The sequence below is a fragment of the Hippocampus comes genome, unplaced genomic scaffold (assembly GCF_001891065.2).
Source record: "Hippocampus comes isolate QL1 unplaced genomic scaffold, H_comes_QL1_v1.1 scaffold56, whole genome shotgun sequence".
NCBI classification, from domain to species: Eukaryota; Metazoa; Chordata; class Actinopteri; order Syngnathiformes; family Syngnathidae; genus Hippocampus; species Hippocampus comes.
In genome coordinates, this window is record NW_017842056.1 from 1,536,749 (window position 1) to 1,553,898 (window position 17,150).

General features: G+C 43.9%; 1 protein-coding gene and 1 long non-coding RNA gene across 2 annotated transcripts; both read right to left on the minus strand.

The window, feature by feature from the left end:
- Positions 1 to 160: 160 nt before the first annotated feature.
- LOC109510467 (uncharacterized) lies at positions 161 to 7,615 on the minus strand. Its single transcript, XR_002167120.1, has 3 exons — positions 7,434 to 7,615; positions 2,987 to 3,097; positions 161 to 406 (listed from the first exon to the last, which is right to left on the minus strand). It is a non-coding gene; the product is annotated as an uncharacterized LOC109510467 (long non-coding RNA).
- A 2,321-nt stretch (positions 7,616 to 9,936) lies between these two features.
- Positions 9,937 to 17,061, minus strand: timmdc1 (translocase of inner mitochondrial membrane domain containing 1). The gene is made up of 8 exons (XM_019860762.1): positions 16,872 to 17,061; positions 14,896 to 15,236; positions 14,058 to 14,223; positions 13,357 to 13,445; positions 13,158 to 13,225; positions 12,097 to 12,175; positions 10,654 to 10,764; positions 9,937 to 10,559 (listed from the first exon to the last, which is right to left on the minus strand). Exons 2-8 carry the CDS (start codon positions 15,213 to 15,215, stop codon positions 10,412 to 10,414), a joined length of 981 nt encoding a protein of 326 aa, XP_019716321.1. The 5' UTR covers positions 15,216 to 15,236; positions 16,872 to 17,061; the 3' UTR covers positions 9,937 to 10,411.
- Between the last annotated feature and the right edge of the window lie 89 nt (positions 17,062 to 17,150).

Consider the following 17,150-nt stretch of genomic DNA (forward strand, 5'->3'; position numbering starts at 1 on the left):
GTTTTCCCCTTGAGTCCATTTTAAGTGTGGAACGTCCCTGGGAGTGCTCACAATAGGGTGTTCTTTCTTGTCGCCCGGCACGGCTGATGGACAATTGCTTGTTTACTGGCCCGCTGGCAAAACAAGGCCCCTCTTCACGTGGAGTTAGGGCTGTTTCTCATTTTTCCCCTCATTTTTTTTTTTTTTTTACCTACTGGGGGTCTCTTTATTGTCACATAAGCGTGGAATCCAATTTCTAGTCATTTCAACATCAATAAAAAAAAAAAAGGGAGTTTCAGTGCATACCAAGGAAAACGCAAAGATTCCCGCGACGGCGAAAGACTTCCCATAGCACTTAATAAGGACTTTGGTCAGTGTGGGCTTCCGTAGTTGTTTGGTTGCCCTTTTAACTTCAAGTTCCCAGCACCTGCAAGATGTGGAAAAAAAAAAGTGGTTTTTGCACAGGCACGAATTACAGTGAAACATCAAAAGCGGAGTCGAGTCCCAGACAGGGTTGCAACATTGTGGACAGTTTGAATCAATTAGGAAGTTACAAAAGGGAAGGTTGGCTCTTTCTAGGCAACTCAAATAGAGGTGGGGGAAGTCTTGCTTAGCATAATTTCTGACAACAACAACCAGATACTTTGATTTACCGAACGAGTGACACGTAAAAGCCTTGCGTTTGGCTAAAAAAAGCACATTTGTGGGTAAAGATGAGATGACTGTATCAGTATGCAGTGGTACCTGATTTTCTGGGAATTGGATCACTTGAATAACAAATATACAAGTGAACACAAACAGAATAAATGCTTGAGGTACCTAAATTGTAGAGATGGACTTATTTTCACTAACTTTGCCACAGGCTGTCTTTGTATTGTTGTTATGGAGACAAGTCAACAGTTTCAGGGGCAAAATAGAATGAAGCGGCTTACTGGACATTGATTGCAAGTAATAAAGACAGCAAAGTTATTCATTCATTTAAATTCCATCCATCCATCCATTATCTAATCCGCTTATCCTCACAAGGTTTGCGGGGCGTGCCGGAGCCTATCCCGGGTGCCTTCGGGCAGTGGGCGGGGTACATCTTGAACCGGTTGCCAGCCCATCGCAGGGCACACAGGGACAAGGAACCAGTCGCGCTCACACCCAGGGCCAATTTAGAGTGTTCCATTAGCCTGCCATGTATGTTTTTGGAATGTGGGAGGAAACCGAAGTACCCGGAGAAAACCCGCACAGGCACGGCGAGAACACGTAAACTGCACACAGGAAGGCCGGGGCTGAGAATCGAACCCACGACCTCTGCCCTGTGAGGCGGATGTGCTCACCAGTTGATCACCGTGCCGCCCTGTATCTTGCATCGTGGCCTGAGATGGACATTCCGTCCTGGGGACGCCCATTTCGGGGATGAAGGATAAGAAGGTTTTTTTGTTTTTGTTTTTTTTTTAAAGGAGGAACTAAGCAAGGACGGAAGTGGGTTTTTGTCCGCCCCTTTAATAGTCCCTAACTGGGTCGAGCACCTATGGGCGCTCATTTTATTAATAACTGGCAAAAACCCGCCTGGCCTGTCTTGTGTGTGTCATCTGCCAATACACGACTTCAGAGTAGACTAAGTATGGAAAAAAAAAAAAAAGCAATGTGACACTTGTCTCGTGCGTGTTCGTCGTGTTTGTACGCGGGAGGCAGTGACTTCACTTTGCTTCAAGCGGACAAGTGGAGGAGCCCTCGTCCTACATCCCAAAAAAGTTTACACATCGCCGGTTAGTCTGATGACCCACCACGTGGTTGTGTTGGCAGCTAAATGCTGTCTTGGTTGACCCTTGTTAACACTTATTGACAAATGGTACCTCTACTTATGAACGTCTCTTCATACGAAATGTTCAAGTTACGAAACGCCTCAACAGGAAAATATTGCCTCTTGTTACCAAAGAAATTTCAAGATACGAAAGGTCAAAACACAGGATGGGCTGCTACTCGCAGTTCCGAGTTTCCTGAACGCAACATACTTAGAGCTGCTCTGCCATTGGCTATTATCGAGCATCATCCTGGCATCCCATTGGCAAAGAGGGACCTCTACCCTATGTGTCGATGTTTGTGTCTATGCCGTGTCCTCGTCATTTGCCTCTCGGGCCATGAAGCGTTCCGATAGTTTTACGTAAATGTGAATCCCCAGAAAAAGTGTTCACTGGTCGGGCGATCGCTCACTCTGCTGATGTTCCCCTTGGCCATTTTCGAAGGCTTGTTAAAAGCTGACAAAAGCAAACGTCCTTGGATCAGTTCTTTACAAAATGCCAGGCAAAAATTACTTCTGAGAGTGAACATAAACAAAAGAGGGCAAAAAACAATGACGATGCAGTTAAAAGTTAAATGATCATCATTTTTATTCTTTATTTTTTTACATTATGCACAACTCTGATTTATTGTGCAATCATCCAATTGTAACATGTATTTGTTACACATTTTGATGTATATTTATGCTTTAGGAAACTATTATGTCTGAATTTTGGGGGTCTTGGAACGGATTAGGGCATTTACATGGAAAACGCGTCTTGACTTACAAAATTTTCTAGTTCTGAAAATTTCTTCCAGAACATATTAATTTCGTAAGTAGGGCTACCACTGTATGCAGATACGGACTGTGCTGTGCACGATCTCCTCCCATTATATTTCTTTGTGATTTTAATATTCACATGGACATTGCCGAGAAGACATTTTCCGGTGAATTATCATACTGTCTCAATAACTCCGGTTGACAGCAACAAATCACGTCCCCCACTCGCCTGAAGGGGCATATCCCGGATCTGGTCTTCTGATCTGGTACCACTGCAAACAACTTCAAGTCAGACTCACTCACTCCTCTTTTCAGATCAGATGCTAAAACTCATAAAACGGGTGACTCGTGTCTCAAGGCGCCACCGTCTTGTGACGTTTTGGTTGAATTCTGATTTACACGACTCCATTTGTTGTACGGGTGCCGTAAAAATGAAAAGGTGCAAAGAAAGAAGACTACCTCTGCAGGTCTTGTCCAAGTACTTCCGATTCATCTTCAGGAAGTATTGTGTAGAGGTCACCTGCTTCCAGTCTTTGCTTGTGTCCGAGATGCAGGAAAGGACTCAGCCAGCTGAAAAATAAACATCATCATCAAAACAGGTTGATTGAAGAGGATTTTTTTTTTTTTGTTTTTTTAATCCATAAGAAACTTGAGTGTTTTCTTTTTCATTTTCGGAAGAGAACAGTGGTCCACCATTCGGCTCCTGGCATGTTTCCAATAACGAGTTCAGTTGTTGTTGACCGGACAACAGTCAGCTGATCCGGGTCGATGTCAATGCGGGCGCACTGATTTGGAGCCTTACTTTTTAATGTTTGAGTGTGGGATTTAACGCTTCCGTGCTTCGGCTGCTATCACGCTGTGAATCGCAACCCGCAGGAGAGACCGGGCGCCAAATTCAGCAAACAGTTACTTGGCATCTCAGCCAGTAATGTGGCATGACCTGTTCTTGAAGCGCCATTCAAGAAAATGACTGCCGTTCTCTCCACATTTGAAATGAAAACGTTGTTGTTTCTGTGTAACGCGGCAACCGATTTGAATAAGTTCCACTGGGTTATGAAATTGTTATTTAACATCCATTGATCCGTTTTCTAAGATGCTTATTCTCATGAGGGCCACGGGGCGTGCTGGAGCCTATCCCAGCTTTTTCTGGGGATTCACATTTACGTCAAACTATCGGAACACCTCATGGCCCGAGAGGCGAATGACGAGGACGCTGCATCGACACCTAACTATCTATTGACACACAGACACCTACGTAGAGGTCGCTCTTAGCCAATGTGATGCCAGGATGATGTTCGGTAATAGCCAATGGCAGCGCAGCTCTAAGTATGTTGCGTTCAGGAAATTCGGAGCTGCGAGAAGCAACCCATACTGTATTTTTACCTTACGTATCTTGAAAATTCTTTCGGAACTAGAGGCAATATTTTCCTGTTGAGGCGTTTCGTAACTTGAAATGTTCGTATGAAGAGACTTTCGTAAGTAGAGGTACCACTGTATCCTATGGAGAGTATTTCCAACTCCAACTGGAACCATGCGGTGCCTTTAAAGGTACCTCGGGAGGCCCTCTGTTGACAATGGGCTTTTGCTCCTAGCGCAGCAACGTAAACCAAATTTGTACATGCATCATGGTCTATCACTTACGTACTACAAACGCTGTAAAGTCATAAGTTTGTGTATTTGTATATAATATACTTCTGCCATCAACTGTGTACAAAAAAAAAAAAAAACTATGGAGAGCATTTCCAACTCCAACTGGAACCATCCGGTGCCTTTACAGGTACGGGAGGCCCTCTGTTGACAATGGACTTCTGCTCCTAGCGCAGCAATGTAAACCAAATTTGAACATGCATCGTGGTCTATCTATCACTTACGCACTTCAAACGCTGTAAAGTCATAAGTTTGTGTATTTGTATATAATATACTTCTGCCATCAACTGTGTACAAAAAAAAAAAAAAAATCCGCTTCAACTCATGAAGCCAACAAGTGCAAAACAAATATCAGTACTTGTTTTCCCCTTCTCCTTATTATGTCAAAACAGGTTCTTCCAAACTCTATGGACGCCACATGATATAAAAAAAAAAAAAAAAAGAAAAAACAGAACAAAACTACAACATAACCCGAGAGAGGTAAAGTGTTTGAGATCTGGACTAATTGATTGAAATCTTGGGGCGAAATGGAAAAAAAAAAAAAAAAAAACAGACAGCAGTGAGATGAGGGAACTTCAACATGGATCATTCGAGACAATGATGTGACAGATTGCAAGGAACAAAATATTTCCCATCCATTAGCATCATCATGCTATGAGAATAATCCAAAGCAAATGTGTTGAAAAAAAAAAAAACACTCGCTTCTGTGTTTGCAAAATTACTCCGCATGGCAGCTCTGGTTTGAACACCCAGGACACACATGAGAGTGTGTCTGCCACACAGTAATCCTCGTTGATCATCATGACATCAACAGTGTCACCACTCTTAAAAAAAAAAAAATTAAAAAAAAGGGGGGCGGGGGGATAACCACTTTCCCTATTTAGAAGAATGAATTGGATCGGATAACTATTTGCCTATTGCTGCTTTCTTTCAGACCAGGTGACGCTCAAGTTCACCGTCCGAGAACACCAAGCATGTCCACGGGTTTAAGATTTAGGCGCACCTCAAAAACAACTCCAACCGTCGACGCCTTCGACAAGGCATCCGGGCCAGATTATGAAGCCACCAAGCCTAACCCCCTAAAATCAGCAGAATCTCCTTTCTTGATGCTTAACAAGCTTCGACAGGGACAATGAGGAGGCGGCCCCTAGCCCGTCACACTACCCCCCACCCACTGTGTTGCATTGCGCGGGTTTAATGAACACGAGGCTGCTTGCCGGCCGGGCACATCCCCTGGGCCTGTGCGGCAAAGCAGACTGAGGTCTTGACTGACATCTGAAGGCCCAGTTCCATTTCTTTATCTTAGCGTGACAGTGGCTCCGTAGGACAGGTGTGACAGGATCGTTGAATTCAGAAAAAAAAAATTGCCCGCATTCAAGAGTCAACAAAGGAGTCTGATTGACTTGTCAGGAATTCCTTCAACGCTTTCAGATATATCTCTGCGACGCCTCAACAGTTTGCTGGAGGTTTTGGTACAATTTCTTTTAGTGTATCCATGCTGTCATGTAAGTAACTTGGGTTGGAAAGAAATTTAGCCTTGGCCTAAAAAAATTCTCTCTTGTAAATAAGATGAAAGAAGTTTCACTTCAAATTATACATCGCTGTTACCCTGTGAGACCCTTTTTTTTTTTAATCCATTTTAATCGTGATACCGGACAGAACTCTACCATCTGTGACTCCGGTTCCGGCCTTGGCCTAAAAAAAAATTCTCTCCTGTAAATAAGATGAAAGAAGTTTCAGTTCAAATTATACATCGCTGTTACCCTGTGAGACCCTTTTTTTTTTTAATCCATTTTAATCGTGATACCGGACAGAACTCTACCATCTGTGACTCCGGTTCCAAGACTGCTCGACATCTATTTTGGAAACAGTGGCAAGAAATACAGTGGTGTGAAAGAGTGTTTTCGACCTTCCTAATTTCCTATTCTTTTGCATGTTTGTCGCACTTCAGTGTTTCATATCATAAAAAAAACCCAGGTAAACACAAAATGCAGTTTTTAAATGAAAGTTTTCATGATTAAAGGGAAAACAAAATCCAAACCTACATGGGCCCCTGTGTGAAAAAGTGTTTGCACCCTAGACCTAATAATTGGTTGGGCCACCCTTAGCAGCAACAATTGCAATCAAGTGTTTGCGATAACTTGCAATGAGTCTTTCGCAGCGCCGCGGGGGAATTTGGGCCCATCATCTTTGCAGAATTGTTGTAATTCAGCCACATTGGAGGATTTCCGAGCATCAAACGCCTTTTTAAGGTCATGCCACAGCATCTCAATAGGATTCAGATTTCAATGTATTGATTGTAACACAGGAGTCCCGGAGCCAAGAGGAGATTTTATTTAAACTCTGGTTCAATTTTGGAATTTTTACCTGCTACATGAGCAAAGATGTGGGCAGAAAACATTCTCAAAATATCTTCTGGGGATATCTCTCAGGAAGATTATTCATGTATAAACTAAAGATAATTGGACCCAGGAGAGTTCCTTTGTGTATTAATGCAGGGATGGGTAGAGATGACCGCATGGGATTTATCGCGTTAGTTTCTAAGATCAAGTGACGTCAAACCTTTTTTTTTTTAATGGAGAGAACACTTCACGCCCATAAAGGCTAAAATAGTTGGTGGGATTGTTTTAACATTTTCAGAGACTGATGTGGGGATGCGTGTGTGCATGTGAATGTGGGTCATGATTCAGAGCAGGTTGTTTTCTTTTTTTTTTTTGGGCATAAATTGTCTTTCGACCTTTTTTTCATTAAGCGTTTTATACTGTCCCCTAAACGGGAAGTCCAGAAAACTAAAGTGAGGATACATTTTAGTAACCTGGGGGTACACATTATTAGACTGAGGATACAGAATAGTCAAGTGGGGGAACAGATGAGGAAATGCTGTTTCCCCCTCATGCCCTGGGACCCGTAGAGGGCATATTCCTAAACCGCTGTGCCAACGAGTTCATTGCGCACCGTTCGGAACATCGAAACGGCGGCGTATGTCGAGAGCATCGAACAGGACCCGTGTTTACAATTCTGCATGTGGAGTGACGCGATTCCATTTATCGTTGCAATGCAGGAATAAAAAACGCACAGCTCAAATAATTGCATTAAGAAAATGTGAATTTACCTTCAACGGGGGAGGGGGGGGAGAAGTGGCCCATTGTTAACTACAGCTAATTACAGGAAACGAAGCACTGCAATCCTCTATTACCTATACCGCGTGTTCACAACTTGACCCCGACCGGGAGCGGGTGCTGTCCCGACGCTGACTTACCACAAGAAAAGCTGTGAAAAAATTCCCGCTTTTGCCAGAGGATTGGGTTTCGGGATTTTCGCTTTCTCAGGGAACATTTTCCAACGTAGCAAAACTCTTGAGTGAACTTACTGCGGCGGCGTGCTCACTTGACACTCTACAGACACGTGTTGTTTGGGGGCATCAAGTAAAACGGAAACTTCCTCAGCTTTTCATCTTGAGTCGTTCCCTTTCGTCGAAAACATTCATGTTGAGTTAAAAAGGAAAACTATCGGGCTAATTCTTCGATATCCTACTGTGAATTGTAATCAAAAGTGATCAATATGAGTGGCCGTGGTTTTCACGTCAGCGGGTAACGGGAAGGAACACTTGAAGGCAGCACGTGAAACACACCTCTCTCTGCAGCTGCGTTGAACTACGTTAATGATACTTGGATGTATTATGTAGAGTTTCCCAGTGAATATCAACGACAACATATTGACAAATACAGTACACAACAGTGTGGGATGGTGAATTAGCTTTTGTATGGAACTAACGGCGGCCAGGTGTTGAAGTTTCTTTCACGTGGTCCACACGACACGTCATGTGACCATGTCACAAACTGGGGGCTTGTTTGATAGGATAGCGCCACTCAATGGATGCGGATAACGTGATTATTATTATTATTATTACTATTAAATTATGCCGAAATTGGCCACCATTGCACCCAAGAGAATAATTTAAACAGGTAATACTACAAATTTTAGAAATTGACGTCTTCCTCCCACATTTTTTGACCATTTAAAACCATTCAAAGTCTCACGTTCTACGTTCCAACAATTCCTTTTACAGCTTTCCACTCAAACTGATTGTTTTCACATAAGAAGAAGGCAAAAAAAGTATCACAATTGCTGGTTATTGATTGATTTAAAATCGTGGCCGGGTCACGATTCTCTTTCTGTACTTTTCTTTCGCCGCACGTGCTCTCATTTCAACTCAGAAACCTTTTGAGAATGAACTCGTCCGTCATGGTCCACACACACATTTATGGTTCAAATGCACTCAACTTCTAGACTTTGAAACATAAATGTCAGTAACTCAGGCAACCAAAGTCCTGCGTTCAAAGTTTCTGCCGTGTAAGCAACACGTAACTTAGACAAATTCACGAAAACGTACGGTACGTGGGCCATGTGAAGATTTCCTTTCTTGCTTTTTTTTTTAAACTTAAATTACACAGCTAAAGCGACCAGTTTACCATAGCTGCTAACAGAGCTAGCATGTACTCTTTGAGTGAAGAGTTTTCACCAAAAAACATTCCCTGTAACTGTACAGTAATCCACTTATGTGCCCTGTTATGTTCTCCTGTTCTGGTATGAGGTATTTATTACCTTGCAAATCATGAGTGGGGGTGGTCTGGATGAGGGTGGAATTATGTAAAACAGGTCATCGGTACACTGTAGCAAGCAACATGGCAGTCTTACACTTTTTTTTTTTTTTTTAAGAAATAAGGCTGATCAAAAACATTTACTTGCTTAATTCCAAACTTGGTGGGTTGCAGGCACTGGACAGAACCAGCTATTTTCAGACAAGCGTTTAAAAAGGAAAGTTTACATACAATATGGTCCCTTTAAGTAAAGTGATAAATATGGTGTTAGGGCTCAAAATGGACCTTTGTTTTTTGAACAAAAAAAAAAACTATTTCACTCACAATAGCAAAACGACAGTGAGCAAAATGGTTTGTTTGGGTGTTCACAACATCACCTTGAAATTGAACAGTTTGTCTCTCTCTGTGTGAGGGTGACACCTCGTGTGTGTGTGTGTGTGTGTGTGTGTGTGTGTGTGTGTGTGTGTGTGTGCGTGTGCGCGTGCGTGCGTGCGTGAGAGCGAGGGGACTTAATAACCCACAATTTGTAAATGATTCATAAAACAGCTGACGTATTGTTTGCGAGGTTAACCTTTGAGCCACTTTAAGATTTGGTGAGTATTTCAGCTCTTAAGGAGCAAAAATGGACGCTGTTATAAAAGTGTTGAAATAAAAGCTAGATTTTTTTTCCAACACAAGGTCTAACATACAAGGCCAAACCAAATTCTGCAAGTTTTACAATAATGTGACTTCGTTGTAACAGAGTGCCAGTATTAGACTGGCCTGCCTGCAGTCCAGACCTGTCTCCCATTGAAAATGTATGGCGCATGACGAAGCTCTAGAATGCAACAACGGAGATCCCTGACCTTTAATTGAACGATCTGTGGACTAAGGAAAAAGAAAACACAAAAAGAAAGAGTTTGGTCACATTCTGCGTGTTATATAATTCATCTTGTCAGCCGTCATGTACCGTTCATAGCCAAACGTACGACGCGAGTGAGAACCTCATCTCACTTTTTTTGCACTTTTTATAGTATTCAAGCCACGTCTTGACTCGAAACGCACCATCATTGCCATCGTGCACGTTGCTTTTCGAAATCAGCCCCTCCCCGCGGGCTAGCTTAAAGCTAACAAAATGTCATTGATATGCTAACGGTCAGTATCAATATTTACGGTTACAGAGATCTTTAAGCAGTGTTTATTTCAATTCGAGCAGTGAAGTAACACGTGACATGAAGATATAAGAATACTCACGGGCATATATTATTTATTCGCTACGGAAAATGACCATTACAGCATCTTACTGAGTCAGAAGTGCTAGTCTAAGTTTGTCTGACTGATTGTATTATCCTGCCTCCCAGTGGACAAGGCAGGCACAACAGACGAAGGGGGGGGGGGGATTAATGGCATTCATTTCAAAGGGAAAAGATAATTTGAGATATGATCTCAAGAGACCACCGTACAGTATTCAGCTTTCTAATTTCTCAGTTGATCTTAGAGACAGATATATATATTTTTTTAACCTGAATGTTGAAAACAGTTTCAGTTCCTCCTGACTTCAAATGAGATGAGGGGTCAAGTCCAATAATGACCAAATTTCTCCTCAGCATTACGTGAATGAAGTCCCACAGTGTCTGTCACTTAGCAGGCGGCACCGTCATCGGCTGCCCGCCTCCTGCGCCGCATCATTCTGCGGTAAACTGAGGAGCTCCTGGATCCTCTTCAAGTCCCGTTCCGTCCCCTCTGCCTGTGAGCCCTCGCTCAGGTCGCCTATCAACTCATCCGTCAGGTCAAGCCGTGCCTTCCTGATGATCGACGAGTTAAAAAAAAAACAAAATCCCCCAAATAAATCAAGGCATGGCTGAGCCGTCTTTGTGACAGTTATAGGATGTAACTCACCACTCTGCAAGTTTGATTTCGTAAATCTCTCTGCGTTCTCGGCGCCTCCTCTCTCGAGGGCTTTCTCCTGTCAGCGAGTGCATGCTGATGATCACAGCGCCCGTAGGAATCCTACAAATACAATCCATTTATACTTGGATGATTGTGCTGGCCAATTAGGGGAAAAAATAATATCACGATAGAGGCCATTTTGTTTGACAATAATCATATACCGCAATATACTTTGTCATTCTCAAAAACATTTGACAATATATGATGACTGCTTAGCTTTTTCGTACTTTATTTTGAGGCAACATGAAACAGAACTGTATCAAATGAGAAATGCTTCCAGCAGTCCTACTGCTGCTACAGTTTATAAAATTATCAAATGTAAACAGAAGCAAGTAGCCCATTTTTTCTTTTTTTTTTTTTTTTTTGCATAATCATAACCGGACCATTTCTTGTTTAACTGTGAGTGGAATATCGTTTTGTATCCATTTTCTCTCCCAACGTTTATGAGATTGCCCGCTACTTTGCGGGTCAAAGTTTGATCAGCTTCACTTTAACGGCGAGACTTTTATCACGTGTACTCAGTCACCCAAAGCACTTGTGATTCTGGTCTTCCTTGATGGCATTAAATTAGCTGGGCAATTACCATCTACGTCTTTAGCTCAGTTAATTACTCCTCGTAATCCCTTCATGAGAACGACACTTTTTGTTTATTGGCCGCCATGCAGGAGAGTTGATGCAGGCTGCGGTTAGCGAGTTAAGAGCAAAAGCCGCAACATGATTAACAGGCAGTCGCCGAAGTTTGTTGCGAAACTTGCAGTCGCGAGCGAGCCGTTGCAGCGTCTTGCCTCAACCTGCCGAGTCTCACCAGCTGGCTGCAGGTGGCATAAGCGGGCCAATTCGGCTTTGGGGGACAGTCTCCGCCGTTCAATTCAGCTTCAAAATCTTCGTCAAAAACTGCTGTTACCATGTTAAACACTCCTCCATTTCAATTGGTGTGGGCGGAGCGCCACACACATCCGCGAGGACATCAATCCCACTTTTGCGTGCTCAGCTACAGGGAACGCTGAAGAAGCGAATGGGCGCAAGTGAAGCATTAGTCCTCATCAGGCTTTTAAGGAGAGGAGAGGCTGGGATAACGGAGATGGTCGAAAGAAGAGGGGCAGCTGCTGCCTTGGCCGGCCTCTCCGCTCTATTAGCCAAGCCACAGGACTGCTGCGTGCACATGAGCGCCTCTGGCAGACAGCACAGGGTTGAGGACACGGGTCGGGGAAGGAGGGAGGGAGGGGGGGAGGAAACTCAGCTGGGGCGCAGAGGGTTGCTGGAAGGGCCGCAGCTGGCTGCCAGAGTGCTCATTGCTCTCAAGCTCCGTGAACATGCACAACAAACACGAGAGCATGAGCACGGAGGTCGTAAGCCGTGGACGGATGCGGAAAAGGACGATGGGCTGCTTACCCGAGCGCTGCTCCGATGATGGTGCCCGCCACCAGGCCTCGCGGGCCCAGGTTGAGTCGGAAAAGACCTCCAGTCACAGCTAGACGCGCCACGCGAGCGCAAGCACACAATTTCGTTGTTGTGAGTTTTTCAATCACGCAAATGTAAAGAAGCCTTGAAATTAGCGACACAATTGAATAAATACGTGAGGCGCGATCCGATTGAAGAACGATTCTATTCAGTGGGATTGCGATTTTATTCGATATGGTGGCGCTCAATTTGAGAGGGTATGCTGTAACGACTTTCTTGTTGTCATTTTCCATACATGTACAATAATCCCTTGACATAACGCGCTTCAGCTTTCACGGCGTCGCCGTTTCGCGCATTTTTAGCCAGTGCTCACGCAGTCGCTAAGCGATAGATACCTTATATAGAGTACACATATTGAGTTTTACACCAATACTTAACCATACTTTTTTCATTCGTTCTTGTGGATGAAATAGCGAAGCCTGTGGTTAAAAACACACGTGAGCAGCGTACATACCTCAAGAGTTCAAATCAAATGAACGGGAGCGAGCCCTACCTTTTAACGTATGCCCATTTTTTCCCCCATCTTTATTCTTGCCCATGTCCTCTTTCTGTAGCTACCCACATCGACCTTGACTGACACACCAATTTTTTTATAGATTAAAAGAAGTGGTACGGTACAACATATTGTACAAGGAGCCTTGCTCGGAACGCCATAGAAACTTGCACAGTTCATCTCGGAAGCTAAATCTCCCAATTTGCGGGGGTTGAGTGGCCATTTTTTGCAATGGTCACATCCTAGTCGTATTTGGAAGCATTGCGCAGTGCGAGTGAAAGATCCTGCTCGGGTTACACATGGGGAGAAAGGTCAAAAGAGCAATTTGGAGGTTGACCAGCATCTTATAAAATGAATTGATTGTATTGAACATTAGTGGTTCCACCATACCAACGAAGTTATGTAAGGACGGGCATCATTAAATCGTTTAACAAGGAGGACAAAACTTCACAAACAACATGAACGGCCATCGGGCTAACGTAAGAATCCGTGAACTCACCTCCAGCTGCGGCAAAGTTGCCGAGAGTGTACTTGTCGCGGTAAACGGACAGACCTATTGTGACAGAACTGGAGGCAGGATGGAGAAACACGTGCGGACACAAAATTACGATCGACTATATTACGCGGTCATCATCTCAAGGAGTTACCGCGACGATGATGTCATCAACACACAGACCCGATGGCATGATTGGTCTTACTTGAACAAGGAAACGAAAGCGGCGACTCTCCAGCTCCATCGGAGTCCATATCTCACAAAACCTCGGATGGCTGCGTGGTGGGCCGAACGCTTATTTTGACAAAACACATAGAAATGACAAATAAATAATCCGGCCAGGCACTGATATATATGTTGCGCCACAAAATAAATATATCTCCAGGACTAAATAGCCCACAGACCGGTACCGTGGTTGGGGACCAGCGCTGTATACGCCAAACACCGGCAAAGTCACAGCTCAGTACTTTTTTTTGATCAGGCCAAAGCAAGGACAGTCTTGCTTTGGCACCATCTGGTGGAGTCTTTGTCTCAAGAAAATATGTCCAAAAGAATTACGACATGCACACATTTCTTAACACCAGGGACGGGCGACTGGGCGCTCACACTCTGAGTGGCCCCTTGATTAATATTCTAAGAAAAAAACGTTTTGCTTGGTCTCCGTTTTTGTAAAATAAACGTTCCTCCCAAAATGTGACTTAAAAGTCCAGTGGGACTGATACTCCGCCAAACATAACTTCAACTGTGTAGCCACTTTCAGTACAGTCTGAAAAATATGGTACCACTCAAAATAAATCTATCGTTTGTGTTTCTTCGAGAACGCTGTGGGAGGCTAATTGCCTTCGTACAAAGTGCGAGCAAGCATCAAGGCCGCGCGCATCTTGAGCTTCGCGAGTGCTAACGTACCACCGCTTCCACACGACTGGTGTAGAGTTCTGCCTGGCTCAGCTGGATGTAGCGCTGCCTAGCGTGGCGAGCCGCCGGCAGGCCTCCGTAGATCAAGCCCGCTAAGGAGCCAACGAGGCCGCTTTTTACCACGCTGGTCACCTCTTCTGGGTAACCCTGACTCGCACTGAGGGGATGGCATACAGTGGGTTAGAGTCGAAGGTCAACGCAACATTGAAAACAAACAAAAAAATAAATGAACTCAAGTTTGCCAATTATAAGATGAAGAGTTTTCGTTTCATTGTTCCACTCTTGATTTGGTAGCACAATGAATTCAGACTACAGCGAAGCCTTACAATATGGTGGTTCATCTTTCGCCCCCACTACAGCAGATTTTAAGGTGATCATTTAAAATCGATTTTTCTATTACGCAGTCAAGTCAGAACTTGAGTAAAACACCACATGCCAGGCAAGGACTGGGGTCTTTCTCCTGGAGGTGTCACAAAATTAGGAGGAGGGGGAGGAGGAGGAAAGAAGAGGAAGAGAAGAATTAGAAGAAAACAGAGATGACGATCCTTTCATGTTAAATGTTAGCATGAAGAGTGGAATGTTGACATTGAACGGTTTGGTAGCACATTTTGGCGTTTATCTACACTGTTTAATCGTCTTGTGTTTCATTTGTCCGTTTGAAATGTCAATGTCAGCTGGGAGTAAATAATCAGCTTGACGCAGGCACACTTGGCCTTTTACTTTGAAAACTGTGCGAATGAGCGTTTTGGATGTCATACGATATAAGTCTCCCATTTCGCATTTAAGTAAGAGAACTGTGAAATAAAAAGGCAAAGACAAAAACACTAACTCTTTTTGAAAGAGATCCTTAATGCGGTCCCAGCCCGTGTCGGGGAATTCTGGCTTGCCGATGTTGCTTGGCAGGGTGCTGGCAGCGCTGGGGTGTGGAGGAGCTACTACGCAGGTGGAGGAGGGAGACGAGCGCATCTGTGCAGGCTGGGCAGAAGACACATCAGCTGCGTGGACCCTAGGGAGCAGGAGGCAGAAGCGAGGACGTCTGGCGCTCTGGCCCGGGCCCTGCACTGGCCCGGTGCTCAGTGTGCCCCGAGGGGCCGAATCTGCCAGTTGTCTCCGAAGGGTGAAGCCTGTTGTGGGCTGCTCTGGATGCATCACGCTTCAGCTGCCGTCAGGCTGCGGCGCAGAGGCACAAACACATTGCTGAACAGTTAACAGTTGCCGCTGCAGCTTCAACCCCCCCCTCCCGCGCCCTCGCTTAAAAAACAAACAGCCCTAAGGCGGAAGAAACCCTGGCACGGGCAAGAGTGGCTGTCCAAATAAGCAGATGTCAAGTGGTGCAAGGTCTTGCGCTCATCTAATCTATTACTCTTGATTCTCGACGCGGATTTTCAGTTCACTGGGTAATAAGATACAGTCTGTGTTTGGTTTGTACAGTATTAAATACATTGATATCAATTAAATATGGCATGATACAGCCATCCGTTTTCTATATTGCTTAATCAGCGGAGCATGTATCGCTGGCGAAACAAGGGGGGGTGGGGGGTGGGGGGTAATGTATACATTGGTGATAGGGACCAACCCCTGTCGTGAACAGGAAAAATCTGTGAGCAATTGGCACCCACACAAAAAGGTTTGTAATTCCCATAGATGCCACATGATGACTGTAAAACACTTGACAAACACTGTAGACTAAACTATGGCCTGAATTGAAGTCATTATAACTAAATCACAGGTGTCAAACTCAAGGGCAAGGGGGCCAGATATGACTTGCCACATCATTGTATGTGGCCCGCAAAAGCAAATCAAACACATGCTTGCTAAAATCGGTACCAAAATGTCAGTTCCTCATATTTAATAAATAAGAGATATTGTAAGCATTTTCCTGTTACCAAACCCCTCTTGAAAGCACCTTCAACTATAGTTGAAGAAACCATTATTCTTTACTTCTTTATATGGTTTCACGGGCATAACGACCCTCCGAGGGAAAATGTAACTGACAATGTGGCCCGCGACAAAAATGAGTTTGACAACTCTGACTGAAATGAATCTCCAAACTCGATGCTTGGCAACGAGATGCCACCAGATGGCGTCAAAGCATTATCTAATATGAGGCTTGGCTTTGGGCTCAACAACATATTAGCATCTTTTTCAGGAAAGTTTATAGTTATAGTTTAGCAAGCCTTCCAGTAATAGCAGTCAATTGAAAATGAGACAACGTTTAACAGAACTATAAAATTACGTAAAAGGTGACAGCTAAAATTTTGATTCACATTGCTGAAATCGTTTTATTTTTACTGACGTGAGAGTAATAACTCGTATTTGCCACCAAATGGTCTGCAAGTGGATGTTACCCCGCGCCCCTACGGTGAACAATGATTTTAATCTGTAAACCACATGAGTATTTATGATTTGAAAGCACCTACGGTAGCGGCGTTACCCATTTATCCAAAACATGAGTGTGAGTTACGAGTACTCCTGTATTCCAGATAAGCAACGGGAGAGAAAAAAATACAAAAACTAGAGAGAATATGCAAGCGGAAATGCAGTTCAAATGATTGATTGATAGTATATACAGTATTGCTGAACCGCAAATGATTACATTGATGTATGCACTTACTGTGCACTGTACCTACGTCAGAGAAACTTGGGGCGAAAACCGTGGCCGTGTACCTCCCATTTATCTTAATACAACCGAAATACTGCAATGTCTTGAATGAAAGTGTACGCATGACTACCAGGTGTCTTATTGCTGGATCGCGTTAGTCACGAGCAGCTAACGTCTTGGTTAGCTTCGAAAATGTAATTTACCTTGAATACGTTTAGACTCCAGTCACTTGAGGAGGTGGGGGAGAGACAGATGCCCGTTTTAATTCATTGGCGTTACTGCCACGACATTTCCCGGTGCGAATTTATTCTATTAACATCGTCCTTGCTCCTTCGCGACCCTTCAACTTTGACTTCTTTGACATTTACTCGGAGTTGACAAATCTGCAGTATAGCGCATTACCGCCACCAACTGGACGTATCTGGATTGAGCGAATCATCAGAAATAAATGCATGAAAAAAACTCAAATACATCCACCTAGA